Source organism: Drosophila busckii, chromosome 2R (assembly GCF_011750605.1).
Source record: "Drosophila busckii strain San Diego stock center, stock number 13000-0081.31 chromosome 2R, ASM1175060v1, whole genome shotgun sequence".
NCBI lineage: Eukaryota > Metazoa > Arthropoda > Insecta > Diptera > Drosophilidae > Drosophila > Drosophila busckii.
The window spans coordinates 17,411,823-17,427,790 of NC_046605.1; the positions used below are offsets into that span (position 1 = coordinate 17,411,823).

The window sequence follows — 15,968 nt, forward strand, 5'->3', positions numbered from 1 at the left end:
TGCATTTTTAACTGGGCTAGGTATATTAAGTACATTTATTTTCGTATATTGTAAATAAATAAAATTTGTGCGGTTTAAATGGAGAACGTGGCGCGCTGTCTAAGTCTAATTTGTATGCCATTTTCGGATTTGAGCGTCACACGTATATTTAGTATAGGATCGTATTCGCTTTGGGGCACACAATCGACGCGGCTATGATCATTAATGCCAGGCGGTAAGTTATCAGCTGCAGGTAAAATCTCAAAGCGACGCAAAATCAATGAAAGCAGCAGCTTCAGCTCATGCATGGCGAATTGTTCAGCTAAAGCGAAAGTTAGCATAAGCAGTGAGTGGTTATAAAATACAGGACAACTTACCAATGCAGCGTCTGGGACCAGCACTAAAGGGCACGCTCTTGTAGGTGTCGAGCGCACTATTCAGATTGGACTGCTCGAAGCGCTCCGGACGGAAGACGCAGGGCTGCTCAAAGTAACGCTCGTTGTAGCCCATGGCAATCAAACACATTAGGACTGTTGTACGCTTGGCAACCTTGGTGCCATCTTAAAAAGAGAGTTAGGTGAAGCTGATTGGTAGACTGAGCTGCTGAACTTACTAATGTCAATTGATTTGCGATTGGTGCGCGCTATAATTGGAACTGATGGATACAGGCGCAAGGTTTCGCGTATAATGAGCTCCAAGTAAGACATCTGCTTCAGCTGTGCCAAGTCCGCCTCAGCATGCAGTTGCTTGCCAAAGATGCGCTGCTGCTCTTCAAAGGCCAACTGTTGTATTTGTGCATGTCGAGAGAGCGTATAAAGCGTAAAGCTAAGTGCGGAAGCTACTGGATCATGACCCTGCGAAAAGAGTTTATTATATATTGAGTGAGCGCTGTTTGGCAGCACATACTGTAAAAATGAACGTGGACAGCTCCTCGACAATTTCGCGTTCCTTTAGCGCACGTCCATCCAGCTGAGCAGCCAGCAGCACATTTAGAAAAGGTTTTTGCTGCTGCTGCTGCTGTTCACCCTCAGCCAACTCAGTTTTGCGCTCAGCTATGGTCTGCAAGTAAATATGGATTAACTAACAAAAAATGAATATTTATGAGCCAAGACTTGGCAGCTCACGCGGCGAATTTCACTACGCAGCAGCTTCAGGGCACGTCGCTGCTTCATATAATGGGGAGTTAGTCGGAAAAGTGCATCGAAACGCTTTACAATGCTAAATGTGCGCTCCTGCACCACATCGCAGAGGCTGTGGAGTAGTTTTACCTTTCAGTACATGCTGCATATATTACGTGTGTGTGAGTGGCTCAAACTTACTCCTTGATGGCGCTATGTAAATTGGAGGGCTCGTCATTGATGGCATTGCTGGCTACGCCTGTGGAATTTTCTATAAAAGCAATAAAACGAGATGAAAAAATTTCAAATTGTGCCCAATTTACTGAGGCAATAAATCTAAAACGCAGTACAGTTGCCTCACTGTGTATCGCCCCATGACAAATGCACAAAGTTAAGAAAACTTTTTCCCCCTCCCCACACTCCCCACTCACCACATACAATATCCAGCGTGCATTTTGCCACCAGCTCTTGGGCATCAAAGCACTCCTGGCTGCCAGCCTGCTGGGCCAACTTTTCCACTAAGCGCGCTCCTGTGCGTTGTACCACACGCAAATAACCCTCAACGGCGGCTGGCTCAAAGGCGGGCACGTACAGCTTCTGATGCTTTAGCCAACGTGCTCCCGAGCTGGTTAGCAGTCCATCCCCAAGCCAAGGGCGTAGAAACGAATACAAATGCTCTTTGTACTGCAGCGAGGAGCTCGTCAGCATGTTCTAAACGCATCAAGTGCAATTAGTCCAATTGCCAAAATTCCAATTTTCAATTTCGAAACTCACCTGTATTTCCGCCGGATCACTCAGCATTATATGATACTGCAGAAATACCAATGAGCGGTAGCCCTGAAAATCGTATTTGCGGCAATATTGCAATATCTTCTTGGGATACTCTGCAAAAGAAAAATGGCAAATGCTCAAACATGATTCATATCGTTGCAGGGGCGTGGGCAAGGAGGGTAAGGATATTTTTAGAAATATTAAGCAATATATTATAAAGTATTCATAAACTTCTGCTGTTCAGATTTTTCTGCCCAACTTATGACTGATTGCTGCCACCTCCAGCTACATCCTGGCTACGTCTTTGCCCCAATCAATCCTAGTGCATGTGAAATGATTATCCGTAGGCTCGCACAAACTCATTCAAGTTGAAAATAAAGCTGGATTTACTTGATTAAACAGCATTGGGCTTGCATCGGTCCAAACCAATTTGAAAATTACATTTTTGGTTAACAGCATTTTGTGCATTGAGCTGCCCAAATGCTGCCGAAAAATTTAAGATGCATGTAAAACAGTTTGGCATACTGCAAATATTTAAAATACTTACAAATATTCGACTTTTGTAAACGGTAAATAAAATTCTTGTGCCTGCGAAAAATGCAAGTCAGACAAACAATTTTATTATTTTATTATTGTTTGTGAAATAAGCAAAAACTGGCAGCAAACAATGTCTAGCAACAAGTATCTATTAAAATGCAATGTAAGAATAAAAATCAAGCAACGTTAGGGGAATTTCACCAAGGATTGCATACAATGTGCCACACTCAGTCAGTCAGTCAGTCAGACAGCAATCCCAGCCCAGCCCAGACCAGCCCAGCCCAGACCATTTCCATCCACAGAGACAATGCTCAGGCATGGGGAAACTATCAATTGTTGTGCTGCGTTTTTGTATTCCGGCTATTGTGCATTTGGAATGATTACTTTGGCAAAAGCAACGTAAAATACGAAGAGGCAACACTAAAAAATTATTCATCAAATTGTGCAGCGGGCGAAGCATTTGACTTGGGGAATAAAATTTGATGAAAATTGCAAGAAATGTTATGAAAAGAAAATGGCAAAAATAATAAAAACGGCCAAATGAAAAATACATAGAAATCCATCTTCATATTTGCTGCAATCAAATCGTTCACTTTAATATTTTTGTCACTACTACCAGCGTATGAGGCAATAAGTTCATTAATATAAGCAGCTAATTAACTAGCTGCTTACTCACCCGCTGGCTTAAGTCCAAACTGAAAGATATTGCCGACGAACGGATAAGGCGTTGGACCCGGTATCATTTCCATTATGCCAGCCATATGGTCCAGATAATTGAATATCCTTACACCCTTGAACACCAAAATGGTGGCCAATATGATGGCCGCTGCTAGCAGAAACATTATTAACTTTAATTTCAACTGTTTTGTAATCCTTTCAACACGCGTTACTCTTGCCAACTGAATAATACTTTCCAAAATGTCTCTAATATTTTATTGATTGTTTTTATATCATTTGGCGATAACATAATCAGCAGCACGCTTATCTAGCTATAACTACTACATTCAACTAGCAAGTTTATTAACTTAAGCATACATAAGTATTAGTAGTAGTTAGCACTTGACTATAACAATTGTCATAAATTAATTACAAGCTGCTCTTGATCACAGAGTAGTGCGAGCTATGACTATGAAACGCAATATCGCGAGTCTTTATCTATCGAATCAATTGATTCAGCAGCTATGACGTCTAAGTACAAAATGCAAGTGATAAACTTTATTGAACAAAGATTATACTGATAGAGCTATAGCAGCTCATACTGCTGCCAGTTCAAAGTGAGTCAAAGAATAATAAATAATAGTTAAAAGAAAAAAAAGAGTAAATAAATTAAAAATTTCATTTCAGAGTTGATAGCTTGATGTGAACAAATTTGATAATTGCATCCAATGGCAAACAACTCAATATGCCTAATTAAATAAAAAAAAATTAATAATAAAGTCTAGATTTAAGCACGATTATAAAACAACTAAGCAGACATTTGAATGGGCATGTATACATTTATACATACATTTATGTATACATTTTCACTAAGTTCAAACAAATTGACAGTGTACAAGCAGATAATTGCACCAATCTGGAGGTATGCCTGCCAAATCTGGGGAATTGCGTGCGACAGCCAAATAAAGAGAATACAGGTGGCCCAAAATCGGCTACTGAGGCAGATCACAGGATGCGAATGGTTCATCCGTAACACTATCCTGCACAGGGACCTGAAAATTGCCACGGTCTTTGACCGAATCAAGCCAAGCTAGCCACGCCTAAAAATAGTTATGCCACGCCTCTAACACCCCCCCCCCCCCCCCCCCCCCCCCCCCCCCCCCCCCCCCCCCCCCCCCCCCCCCCCCCCCCCCCCCCCCCCCCCCCCCCCCCCCCCCCCCCCCCCCCCCCCCCCCCCCCCCCCCCCCCCCCCCCCCCCCCCCCCTGATGGCGACGAGATTCGTCGTCCAACTAGCATTAACCAGACGCCAGCGAGGGACCTGGATGGGCAGATCTCCGAGACTAAGATAGGAATGAATGATATGTAATTGTAAACTTGTTATTTAATTGTAATATTATTAACGCTAGTTGCTTGACTAGCCGGCGCGCACATATTGGCTAAATGGACAGACACCAAGGCCATAAAGGGGTCCACTGACTTCCCCGTATTCCTTTTTAAATAATATATAAAAAAAAAAACTAAGTTTGTGTAATTATATTTATTTGTTTATTGATATTATTGGCCAATACAAGTATTTATAATATATAATAACAACATTTGCTTATTAATTTGCTGTTTTTTCAATTGTGAAGCTATAATGTTAATACATAAAAACAATCACTTTAATATAATGTACAATTTTTTCTACATACATGCCAATAATATAAGGAAAACTATTTATAATTTAATTATAAAATAAAATGCACAAACAGCTTTTTGCATTCCAACCGATTGGTAACTAATTTACGGCTTTTGTTTATTTACGAGCAAACTGCATGCATACAATCGTACATACACTGAGTCAAAAAAGGATTGCCACACTGCTGCTTGCTGTTTTTAATACATTACTGAGCTTGGTATTTAATATACATATGCAGTTAAAATGTTTTGCATGCTAAAATAAAAACATTAAATAATAATTCATGCAGTTGCATGCTGTGTCAATACTTGTTTGACACAGTGTACATATGTATGTATTTATTATCGCTCACTTACTTACGCCTTGACTAACTACCGCAAAGTCTTGCTTTCGCTCTCTTCTTTTATTAAGCTCTTCTTTGCTTTGTCGTCGAATAAGCATCAAACAAGTTCACACACGCACACAAAGCAAAGAGAGCGAAAGTCACTCTCGCTCTCATTCGCCGCTCTCTTTATTTGCAGCGACAGGTTTGTTGATCAAACAAAATTCGATTTGTTTTGGCAGCTGTTGCTGCTCTCAGCAACGAATATATTTAGTTGACTGCTCGCATTTAATTTGTTTATTGTTTAAGCTGCGCTTGAGCTGGCAGCAATCTGAACTCTTAACATTTATTTTCAATATGTGGCTGCTACTCTATGCGCTTGTGGTGTGTCCACTGCTTATTGTGGTGTACTTTGAACTCAGTGTTTTAAAAAAGAGACGTATCATAGATAAAATAAAGGGACCCACTGCAGTTCCAGTTATTGGAAATATTCACCAGCTGGGCAGTAATCCAACAGGTAATTATGAATTTACTAGTGTAGTGTAATTATATTTATTTGTTTATTGCTTGCAAAGCAGAACGGGTTGGGATCAACTGCTTAATTGTTTGTTTCAAAGGGCTTGTTGAGTGAGGCGTGTCTAATAAGCAATTATTAGTAGCGTGAGACAGGTGAGGCAGGTCTATAGACAGGTGAGATAGGTCTAGTAAGCATTACTAATAAATTATTAGGTGAGAGTGTTTTTAACTGAGCTTAGTTTTATTTTATAGCCTGTGGTTTTATCTTAATGTCTTTAAAGCTGCAATTAAAAACAAATTAATTCAGTCAGCAAAATGTTTTAAGTTAACCTATATACTGCTATACAATTTTAATTGAATAAAGCGACTTTGGTATAATTAAAGTTTAGAGTATAGAATATTCTAATATTCGAATAATAATTTCTATGAATAGATCTGTGATCTTTTAAACTTAAGCATGCTTATCAAATTGATTTGATTGTTGATTTACTTATTTGTTTACATTAATTCATTTTAGAAAGTCTGAATCGTGTTTTTGACATGTGGCATGATTATGAAAAGGATAACTTTCGTTACTGGCTTGGCTATCAGCCGAATATACTCATTACGAATCCAAAGCATCTAGAGGTAACAAAAAATCTAAATAATTAAGTCAATTAAAAACTTCGAATTTGCTTACAGTTTATATTGAACAGCAATGCTTTAATACAAAAGTCCGATCTTTATGATTTGCTGCATCCCTGGCTCGGATTGGGTTTACTAACAAGCACAGGCAGCAAATGGCACAAGCATCGCAAGATGATTACTCCTTCATTTCATTTCAATATACTGCAGGACTTTCACGAAGTGATGAATGCCAACTCCAGTAAATTTATTCAGCAACTTAAGTCACTAGCAGCTGGTGACAATATTATAGATTTTCAAGATCTAGCGCAGTACTTAACGCTAGACATTATTTGTGATACGGCCATGGGGGTGACCATAAATGCCATGGAGCATGATGACTCGACAATAGTAAAGGCAATTAAATAGTAAGCTATTTCTTTCATTCCATTATTATATTAATTAATATATTTTACTTTGCAGCATGTGCTACAATATTAACATGCGTGCTTTTCATCCCATAAAGCGATCCAATTTGCTGTTTCGACTAGCTCCAGACTATCCCAAATATGCTCGAACGCTAAAAACGCTTAAGGACTTTACAAATGAAATCATTGCAAAGCGTATTGAGGCACATCGCTCGGGCAGCGCCAAGCAGCATGAGGGCGATGAGTTTTCCAGAAAGAAAATGGCTTTTCTGGATACGCTGCTGTCTTCCACGATTGATGGACGCCCTTTGAATCAGCAGGAAATTTACGAGGAGGTTTCTACTTTTATGTTTGAGGGTCATGATACAACAACCTCTGGAGTGGCTTTTGCTGTCTATTTAGTGTCCAGATTTCCAGCGGAGCAACGAAAACTTTTTGAAGAACAGCAGCGCATCATGGGCAGCAATTGGCAACGCGATGCCAACTACCAGGAAATAGCGCAAATGAAGTATCTGGATCTTTTTATTAAAGAAGCGCAGCGTGTGTATCCCAGTGTACCTTTTATAGGGCGTTTTACAGAAAAGGACTATGTTATAAGTAAGTTACATATGCAACTTATGCTTATGAATAATAATTCATATTTATTATTGCAGATGGCACAGTCATGCCAAAGGACACTACGTTGGATTTGGCGCTGGTGGCTTTGGGCTACGATGATCGCGTTTTCAAGGAGCCGCATCGCTTCAGACCAGAGCGCTTTGAAACTGAAAAGCCTGGACCGTTCGAGTATGTGCCCTTTAGTGCTGGGCCACGCAATTGCGTTGGTCAAAAGTTTGCACTACTTGAGATTAAAACGGTGGTGTCCAAAATTGTGCGCTGCTTTGAGGTGCTGCCTGCTGTGGATGAGCTTATTTCCAATGATGGACTTCTGAATACTTACATGGGTCTGCCTAAGATACAAAGAGAGGAAAAGGAAAAACATAGGCATAAATATGATCCAATTTTATCAGCTGTACTAACGCTAAAGTCAGAGAATGGTTTACATATACGCTTGAAAGAAAGAAAGTAAAAATAAATAACAATGCATTGCCTAACAGCTTTAAATTTGTGGTTTGTGTCTTTGCTTATCAGCAAACATTTACTGTTCCTAGCAAAGAGCGCAAGCCGTGTGGGCGTCTAAGAGAGAGTTCACTTAAGAGAGTTTATTAGTGCTGCGATCGAGTTTGTTTACAGTTTGATGCAGTCTTAATAAATAATGCTCTTTATATATGCATGAGATCAATGTAAATGATTAGTAATGTTAATGTGTAGATTGCATATTGATTTAATAAATGCATGTATTTGACTTCCTACTAGGCAGTGCTCTTATAGTTTCATCTGCTCTTAATTGCTTTTCTGCTGACTCATAGTGATACCAACATATTCCGACGTTGCTTTTAGAGTTACTCTCTTATCAGCGAAATCACGCTGCAGTATTTAGCCTCACTGTTTTACCAAACGAGTTACATTTGTGTTTCTGAACTCGTCGCGTTCGCTTGATTTTTTTTTTTTTTTGTAGCTAGCTTGGTTTAATCATTTAATCGTGTTTGAACATGTTTCTTTTATTTTTCTTACTGGCTTTGCCAGTAATTTGGTTTTTGTACATGGAGTTTAAAGTAGCGCGTAAGAAACGTATTTTAAATAAAGTGCCCGGTCCAGCAACAGTGCCGGTCTTTGGAAATGCTCTTCAATTTGGAAAAAATCCTACTGGTAACAATATGAAGTGTAAACATTTTATAGACTTTACATAATAGTATTGTATATATGCACATTTGTCAAGCTGGCTCATATAACGCCCAAAACAAACAACGCAATACTACTGTTGGCAGAAAAAAAAAACAATCGCATATTATCCAGACACGCTAATCATTTATTATAGGAATGTGTCTACAAATGATAGCCCCCAACTGCACTAATGTATATAGTTTATTAGCTTGCATGTATATATGGAATTAATTGTGAATTAATTAATTTAAATACTGTACTTATTATAAACTTGCCTCTAGGACTTACCTAAGACATTAAAAGCGCCTGGCATAAAAGGGCAGCTAATGAATGCTATTATTTATTTGCAAATAGAGAATTGAATTTATTGCAAATTAAAATTATTTTTAAATTATACCAAATAGTACTTAATATATGTAAGTTTTTAATTGAGCAGCATTATTTTCTAAATGAGTCGTTTAAGTGCAAGAGGCTGTTTAGTTAAAAATAAGTTGAAAATAATGCAGCCAATATCAAGTTCAATGCGGCTTTATATATGACTTAGTGACTGGAAAGCTGAGACAATAATTATTATATATATGCACCTGTCATGATTAATTAGTATAGTTTGAATTTTACACATGTGCTGGCAATAAATTAAATTGATTTAATGAACTGTTCGTAAGCAAAACAAAGCATTTCAGCTAAGTGTTATGTTTTAGGCTAAACAAATATTGCAGCAACACATATTAATAACCCGTTTTTTCAACAGAAATCGTAAATAAATATTTTGAACTGTGGCATGAAAATGGCATGGATAACTTTCGGTTCTGGATTGGCTATTATGCTAACATTTCCATAAGCAATCCCAAGCACATGGAGGTAATTTTGCTAACAAATACAAGTGCAGGCAATGTTTTAATCTTTTACTTTTAGTATATATTAAACAGCAATACACTGATACAAAAGTCTGATATCTACGACATGCTGCATCCCTGGCTGGGACTTGGTTTGCTTACCAGCACTGGCAGCAAGTGGCATAAGCATCGCAAGATGATTACTCCTTCATTTCATTTCAATATACTGCAAGATTTTCATCAGGTCATGAATGAGAACTCAACGAAATTCATTAAGCTGCTTAAGCAAGCTGCAGCTGGCGATAGCATTATAGACTTTCAGGATCAAGCGCATTATCTTACTTTGGATGTTATCTGCGATACGGCAATGGGTGTATCCATTAATGCAATGGATCAGCATGATTCCAAAGTGGTTAAGGCGTTTAAAGAGTAAGTCTGCTTAACAGTTATACACAATGTTTATTAATATTACACTTTTGTTTAAAGCTTGTGCTACATTATTAACTGTCGCGCATTCGATCCGCTCAAGCGCTCAGAGTTGCTGTATCGCTTTTCTCCTGAATATCCTGCCTACAAGGAATCACTTACAGTACTGCAAAATTTCACAAATGAAATCATTGAAAAGCGTATTGAGGCACATCGCTCGGGCAGCGCCAAGCAGCATGAGGGCGATGAGTTTTCCAGAAAGAAAATGGCTTTTCTGGATACGCTGCTGTCTTCCACAATTGATGGACGTCCTTTGAATCAACAGGAAATTTACGAAGAGGTTTCTACTTTTATGTTTGAGGGTCATGATACGACAACTTCGGGAGTTGGCTTTGCTGTCTATTTGCTGTCCAGATTTCCAGCGGAGCAGCGCAAGATATTCGAAGAGCAACGTCAAATTATGGGCAGTGACTTAGGTCGCGATGCCACCTATCAAGAACTTGCGGACATGAAATACCTCGACTTGTTTATAAAGGAAGCGCAGCGTGTGTATCCCAGTGTGCCATTCATTGGTCGTTATACCGAAAAGGATTATGATATACGTAAGTTAAAAACAGCGCAAATAAATTAACAAACTCTAAACAATTCAATTGACAGACGGCACAATAATTCCCAAGGGCACTACCATAAATCTATCGCTCATGGCTCTGGGCTACAACAGTCGCATTTTCAAGGAGCCGCATCGCTTCAGGCCAGAGCGCTTTGAAACTGAAAAGCCAGGCCCATTCGAGTATGTGCCCTTTAGTGCTGGGCCACGCAATTGCGTTGGTCAAAAGTTTGCGCTGCTGGAAATTAAAACAATAACATCGAAAATTGTGCGCAGCTTTGAGGTGCTGCCTGCCGTGGATGAACTTGAATCGACAGATGGTTATCTTAACACATATTTGGGACTACCCAATGCAGAAAAACTGCGCAAGGAAGCGCAGGGACACAAGTATGATCCTATACTGTCAGCAGTGCTTACATTAAAATCAGAAAATGGACTGCACTTGCGTTTGAGAGAAAGAAAATAGAATTATTTTTAGGCTTTTCATTTTTTTTTTTTTTATGGGTGGTTTTTATATGGGTGAGCTATTAAAAAAAGTCAAAATGCATAATAATAATAAAACCTAGCAATAATTAAAATGTGGTGTGTTTATTGTTAGCTGATTAGAGAAAGATAAGCAAAATACATAACTGAGCTTGATTGACTTGTTAGCTTTCTAATATAAATTCATTAAAAAGCAGCTAACAAAAGTAATAAAAACAATATATATATGTTAATAAAAATATTATTAATTTATTTTCTCACTAAATGCAAAATGTAGTTCTGCTATGCTTTGGTCATTGAACTAGGTTCGTTTCATTTTTTATACACTTTGACATTTTTGTAAAAAATGGAAAAAGGGTATCTGAGTGTGCAAATGATGTACACGGGAGAGAAAGTGGCAGACCCCACAAAGTATTATATATCTTGCATCCAGCAAACAAACTGAGTTCCGATCATAGCCATCGTCCGTCCGTCCGTCTTGTCTGATGTTGATGCAAACTGTTTCAGCCAACTATACAGAGCTAGAGCAACCAAATTTTATATATAGCTACTACTCTTCTTATTTTATTTTCTCCCTCCTCCCCCGCAAATGAAAATATATAATTACATATTACAATTAAACTAATTTAAAATCTGAAATAATTTACAAAGACGCTTAATATGTCTTTTGGAGCGATGCGACGATGGATAAATACCCTAGGAATATTTATTATCATATTATATAGCGGGTCGCTGCCGACGCAGACTGTGTTTTGTAGTGTATGTGTTTTGATGTGCATGACGCGTATTTGCTGCGATGATCTAGTCAAAGTGTATATAAAAGTTAAATGCGTCCACTTGTTTGTATTGCATACTTATAGAAACTTTAGAGTTATTTAATACACGCCTAAAAGTATAACCATATAGAAAGATTGGCATTGGTTGAGCAAAAGATTGATATTTCATTATTTTATTAAAATTTGCATTTATTTATATTTAGATTGCAAAATGAAATTTGTTTTATTGGGCTTCGTTACTGACTAATGTATTTTCATTTAACTGCTACGAGCACAGTGCCCACTTGTCCATTGGCATTAAACTCAGAGGCCTTGACTGTTTCACCATTGACGTACTGGGACTGCAGCGATGAGGTAATGACCTCCAGCTCCGAGCTCACACTAAAGTACTTGGTGAGGTCTATTTGCTGGTTGCTATCGCCCAGATTAAGCACAACGACATACAGATCGCTGCCTTCCTTTTGTCTGCAAGCAATTGGGAGTGAAGAGTAGGAATTGTGTATATGTTATATGCACTTACCTTGAGTAGAGGATAATGTCATCGCCGACTGCTTGAATCTTGAGCGCGCCAAACTTGAGCGAGGGCTCCTGGCGCAGCTGCACGAGTGTCTTGAAGATTTGCAGATGCGACTGCGGCGCACGCAGCTGCTGCAGCGCATTGTTGGTCTTGTAGTCATCGGAAACTGGCAGCCAGGTGACGTCGGCGCTGGTGAAGCCCGCCATGGGGGAGGCGTCCCACTGGTAAGGCGTACGCGCCGGATCTCTGGAGCGTGCGTAGTAGTGCTCTGGATCAGAGTTGCAGGCCTGCGGATCCACTGTGTCCTCCCAGCTAATGAACACATCGGTCATGCCCAGCTCCTCGCCGTTGTAGGTAACAGCATGTCCTGGCAGCGTCTGCAGCAGAATATTAATCAAATCAATGCGCTGCACCCCAAAGCGAGAAGCAATACGCTTGTTGTCATGATTGCCCAGCACCCAGTTGGCATAGACGCCCGCCGGCATGGCGTTCATCCACTTCTCAATGTGCGCCACATAGTCGCCAGCCTTGGAGGCGTTGTTGATGCTTGTGAGAAAGTCAAAGTTGAACGGCACATGCGAGCCGTTGCGCACTCCATCGCCATAGAAGCGAATTATGTTGTCGAAACTGGTGTAGGCTTCGGTGAGGAGCATGCGCTCATCGCCGCCATGCACGCGATGGAACTCATCGACCAGCTCGCGCCACTGATAGATCATGTCTGTAGTCTCGGGCAGATCCTGTGTATAGATGTGCTTCGTATAGCAATGATCGTCCGGATCGGGGCAGTTGGTATCATTGGACAGCGGCTCATCGGGGTACTGATTGTAGCGATCTAGCTCCACTTCAAACAAATAGGGTATGGCATCAATGCGGAAGCCAGCAACGCCCTTGGCCAGCCAAAACCTCAGCACGTTCTTCATCTCATTCACCACCGCCGGATTGCGATAGTTGAGATCGGGCTGCGCCTTGGCAAACTGATGCAGATAATACTGCTGACGCACCTCGTTCCATTCCCAGGCGCTGTAGCGAAACTCCGAGTTCCAATTGCTGGGCGGCTCGCGTTCACCGGTCTCCTCATTGATCTTGCCGTCGTGCCAAATGTAAAAGTCCTTGTAGGCAGGATCACCGTCCACCGACTTGATGAACCATTCGTTTTCATCGCTCGAATGGTTGGGCACAAAGTCCAAAATGATTTTGATGTCCACTTCCTTGGCGCGTGCAATCAAACGCTCAAAGTCCTCCATGGTGCCGTACTCGGGATGTATCTGATAAAAGTCAGCAATGTCATAGCCAAAGTCCACCATGGGTGATTTCATAATGGGACTCAGCCAGGCTGCAGTGAATCCAATGTCCTTGAGATATTGCAGCTTCTCAGTAACGCCATTCAAATCGCCGATGCCGTCGCCGTTCGAGTCGCGAAACGAGCGCGGATAGATTTGATAGTAATTGCCAGCTTCCCACCAATAGGTGGCGCTAACTGTGCCCAGCACCAGCGCCAGGACTCCACTGACTGTAAGCAAATGCATGCTGAAGCGATTTGTATGCACTCAGCGCTTAGCAGCGGCTTTTTATGTATTCGATAAGGCGTCGCTCGTATCTAGTTGAAGTCCACTCCAAGTTGTCTCCCTCAATTGCTAGACAAATAAATAGTTGGGCGCTCAAGCTAAAAAATGTAATCACACCCATTTGCTTGCCATTGTTCATTTCAATTCACACTATGGGAAATCAGATAATGACAATTCGCATTAACTTCAACTACTCTGATATTTGATAGTGGAAATTTTGTCGCTCAAGTGCATTGAATTAGTCAGTTGCAAAGACATTTAGTCAACACATACTTAAGGCATTTCGCTGAGTGTGCGCATTAAGCGATTGTATGAGCGGCTATTAAAAAACAAGCAAACAAACAATATCAGATGACTGGTAATACTTGTTTTACACACTAACCTTGTAAATGTCATCTTCAGATAAGATTTGGAAAATGTAGTACAATTTTCGAAAGCTTTAATCTTTCGTTAAGTTCTGTTCTTCACTTAAACTAACCACAAATTGTAAGCGATTTTTTAATGTCATAGCGATAAGACTTGTAATCAATTGCAAAATAAATGGGACTTATAGCAGTATTAAATAGCATTAGATAGTATAAACAACTGAAAACTTTAGTACAGCAATGGACTTGGCTAATTATTATAATTTAATTTTAACATTTAACTTTTTCTGAATAATTACAATAATTTTAATTTCAATTTTAAGATCATAATAAATATTTTTATATATTTATCTGCAGTAATTTATTAGCAACAAAGCTCAAGTATATTAATTTATTTCATTTTTTTTTAATGAGACAACAAAGCTCAAGTATATTAATTAATTTCAAATTTTTTAATGACACATTTTACTGTCTATAATAATAATTAATATGTTCTTTAATTTTGATAGCTATTTAAAAAAATTATATCGAATCATAAATGAATTTGACTTTTGTTGAAAAAGACTAAAACATTTAACTGTCTATTAAATTGCTTAAATTACTATTCGAAGTATAAATATAAATATTTCAAGCGTTACTACAGTAAAAAACAAAATTTTAATTTTTTAAAATTGCATTATTTTTTTATTTAAAATTTTTAACATCAAATACTTTAAACCTAGCGATAAGTTCCTGAGACAAGTCCGTTTAACATTCCTAGTCCAATATTAAGTCTCCAGTTTAGAGCTTAATGGTGAACAGTGTGGCCAATGGGATGGGGATGGGGATTGTGGTGGGGCTCAGCGCCATGGGGATGCGCCTCATTCCAGGCAAGGGAGCGCACGATGGCCTCTGGAATGGCGGGCACAGCATCACCAGTTGGCTGATAGCCATGCTCGTTGGCCACATAGGAGATGGTCACATGCTGGCCCTCGGGCGAGATCCAGCCGAAGCTGCCATGGATGTTGCCATGCACATCACCGCTGGCGGCCTGCTGAATGTGGTTGCTGGTCTCAAAGCCGGTGTCGAAGCCATCGGCGCGCACATCATCCTTGCGGCTGGTCACCTCGGCGTGCACGTCCTCAGCGCGGCCAACGACGGCATGATGAGCTGGAGCTGGGTGTGGGTGTGGAGCGGGATGCACGGGATGCACAGGCACGGGATGCACAGGCACTGGATGCACGGGATGCACTGGATGCACAGGCACTGGATGAATTGGCACTGGATGCACTGGAGACACGGCAGCGGCAAAGCCGAGAACGGCGCAGATCATGAGCTGCAATTAAATCAAAGGATTAGTCGCAGTCATTTAAATGGATGCCAAGTACTTACAGCCTTGAACATTTTGGAGATGCTGTGAAGTTGTAGAACGCTGAGAACGAACGTTGACTGATGCTCGACTCCTGCCCAGCGCTGGCTTTTATACGAATCTCTGCAGTGGTCGCTAAACCGTTAACTGTATCCAGTTTGAGTGCAACGCCAATTACGGCTCTGATTTATCGGTTTATACAGCGAGCCCCCTCAATTGCTTAGAAACCGCACAGCGAAAATCAAAACAAATTATTTTTAAAGTATATTTGAGTGTTGACAAAATCCAGACCCATCAATAAACGAGTTCAATTGTAGCTCTCTAAAACTCGTTTGCGGATCCAACGCTCAGATCATCGCATGGCCGCACGCCCCCAGCAGCTGATCAAGCGGAGTTGTTGTTGGGCGTGGCGGCTTGGCTTTGGAATTAAGCGCAGCCACTAACTGTAAACATTTAATTAGATGAAATTCAATATAAAAACAATTTGAATTACAAAATAAAATAAAAACGCTTTAATAAACTCAATGACTTTATTAGCTGCACTTAGCATAACAATTTAGTCATAGAATTTAATTTTTCCCACAGCTTAAAATAATTTATTTTTTTTTCGTTGACTTTGCGTTGACAAAAAAATGATTAAAATAATAAGCGAATTGTAATGAGCAGCAGCG

The 15,968-nt window shown here is 40.0% G+C and overlaps 5 protein-coding genes across 5 annotated transcripts; 2 read left to right on the forward strand and 3 right to left on the reverse strand.

Annotated features, from left to right (window-relative positions):
- Position 1: 1 nt before the first annotated feature.
- Positions 2 to 3,289, reverse strand: LOC108596170 (probable cytochrome P450 4ad1). The gene is made up of 9 exons (XM_017981676.2): positions 3,082 to 3,289; positions 1,872 to 1,981; positions 1,529 to 1,808; positions 1,299 to 1,368; positions 1,104 to 1,230; positions 886 to 1,038; positions 593 to 833; positions 357 to 539; positions 2 to 301 (listed from the first exon to the last, which is right to left on the reverse strand). The coding sequence occupies exons 1-9, from the start codon at positions 3,245 to 3,247 to the stop codon at positions 75 to 77; spliced, it is 1,557 nt and encodes a 518-aa protein (XP_017837165.2). The 5' UTR covers positions 3,248 to 3,289; the 3' UTR covers positions 2 to 74.
- A 2,093-nt stretch (positions 3,290 to 5,382) lies between these two features.
- Positions 5,383 to 7,700, forward strand: LOC108596166 (cytochrome P450 4e2). The gene is made up of 5 exons (XM_017981673.1): positions 5,383 to 5,580; positions 6,097 to 6,206; positions 6,261 to 6,610; positions 6,666 to 7,207; positions 7,264 to 7,700. The coding sequence occupies exons 1-5, from the start codon at positions 5,421 to 5,423 to the stop codon at positions 7,677 to 7,679; spliced, it is 1,578 nt and encodes a 525-aa protein (XP_017837162.1). The 5' UTR covers positions 5,383 to 5,420; the 3' UTR covers positions 7,680 to 7,700.
- Positions 7,701 to 8,163: 463 nt separating this feature from the next.
- LOC108596167 (cytochrome P450 4e2) lies at positions 8,164 to 10,821 on the forward strand. The gene is made up of 5 exons (XM_017981674.1): positions 8,164 to 8,359; positions 9,126 to 9,235; positions 9,290 to 9,639; positions 9,697 to 10,238; positions 10,294 to 10,821. Exons 1-5 carry the CDS (start codon positions 8,203 to 8,205, stop codon positions 10,707 to 10,709), a joined length of 1,575 nt encoding a protein of 524 aa, XP_017837163.1. The 5' UTR covers positions 8,164 to 8,202; the 3' UTR covers positions 10,710 to 10,821.
- Positions 10,822 to 11,690: 869 nt separating this feature from the next.
- On the reverse strand, positions 11,691 to 13,561 carry LOC108596165 (maltase A1). The gene is made up of 2 exons (XM_017981672.1): positions 12,023 to 13,561; positions 11,691 to 11,967 (listed from the first exon to the last, which is right to left on the reverse strand). The coding sequence occupies exons 1-2, from the start codon at positions 13,543 to 13,545 to the stop codon at positions 11,757 to 11,759; spliced, it is 1,734 nt and encodes a 577-aa protein (XP_017837161.1). The 5' UTR covers positions 13,546 to 13,561; the 3' UTR covers positions 11,691 to 11,756.
- Positions 13,562 to 14,604: 1,043 nt separating this feature from the next.
- Positions 14,605 to 15,430, reverse strand: LOC108596173 (larval cuticle protein 1). Its single transcript, XM_033293184.1, has 2 exons — positions 15,321 to 15,430; positions 14,605 to 15,264 (listed from the first exon to the last, which is right to left on the reverse strand). The coding sequence occupies exons 1-2, from the start codon at positions 15,330 to 15,332 to the stop codon at positions 14,737 to 14,739; spliced, it is 540 nt and encodes a 179-aa protein (XP_033149075.1). The 5' UTR covers positions 15,333 to 15,430; the 3' UTR covers positions 14,605 to 14,736.
- Positions 15,431 to 15,968: the final 538 nt, after the last annotated feature.

Coding starts and splice junctions, on each gene's coding strand:
- LOC108596166 (XM_017981673.1), top strand. CDS start 5,421: ATGTGGCTGCTACTCTATGCGCTTGTGGTGTGTCCACTGCTTATTGTG. Junction 6,207..6,260: donor CGAATCCAAAGCATCTAGAG/GTAACAAAAAAT, acceptor ATTTGCTTACAG/TTTATATTGAACAGCAATGC. Junction 7,208..7,263: donor AGAAAAGGACTATGTTATAA/GTAAGTTACATA, acceptor TTATTATTGCAG/ATGGCACAGTCATGCCAAAG.
- LOC108596167 (XM_017981674.1), top strand. CDS start 8,203: ATGTTTCTTTTATTTTTCTTACTGGCTTTGCCAGTAATTTGGTTTTTG. Junction 9,236..9,289: donor GCAATCCCAAGCACATGGAG/GTAATTTTGCTA, acceptor TTTTACTTTTAG/TATATATTAAACAGCAATAC. Junction 10,239..10,293: donor CGAAAAGGATTATGATATAC/GTAAGTTAAAAA, acceptor TTCAATTGACAG/ACGGCACAATAATTCCCAAG.
- LOC108596165 (XM_017981672.1), bottom strand. CDS start 13,545: ATGCATTTGCTTACAGTCAGTGGAGTCCTGGCGCTGGTGCTGGGCACA. Junction 11,968..12,022: donor GACATTATCCTCTACTCAAG/GTAAGTGCATAT, acceptor AATTGCTTGCAG/ACAAAAGGAAGGCAGCGATC.
- LOC108596170 (XM_017981676.2), bottom strand. CDS start 3,247: ATGTTTCTGCTAGCAGCGGCCATCATATTGGCCACCATTTTGGTGTTC. Junction 1,231..1,298: donor TTACATAGCGCCATCAAGGA/GTAAGTTTGAGC, acceptor ACTACTCCACAG/CCTCTGCGATGTGGTGCAGG. Junction 302..356: donor TGGTCCCAGACGCTGCATTG/GTAAGTTGTCCT, acceptor CTTTCGCTTTAG/CTGAACAATTCGCCATGCAT.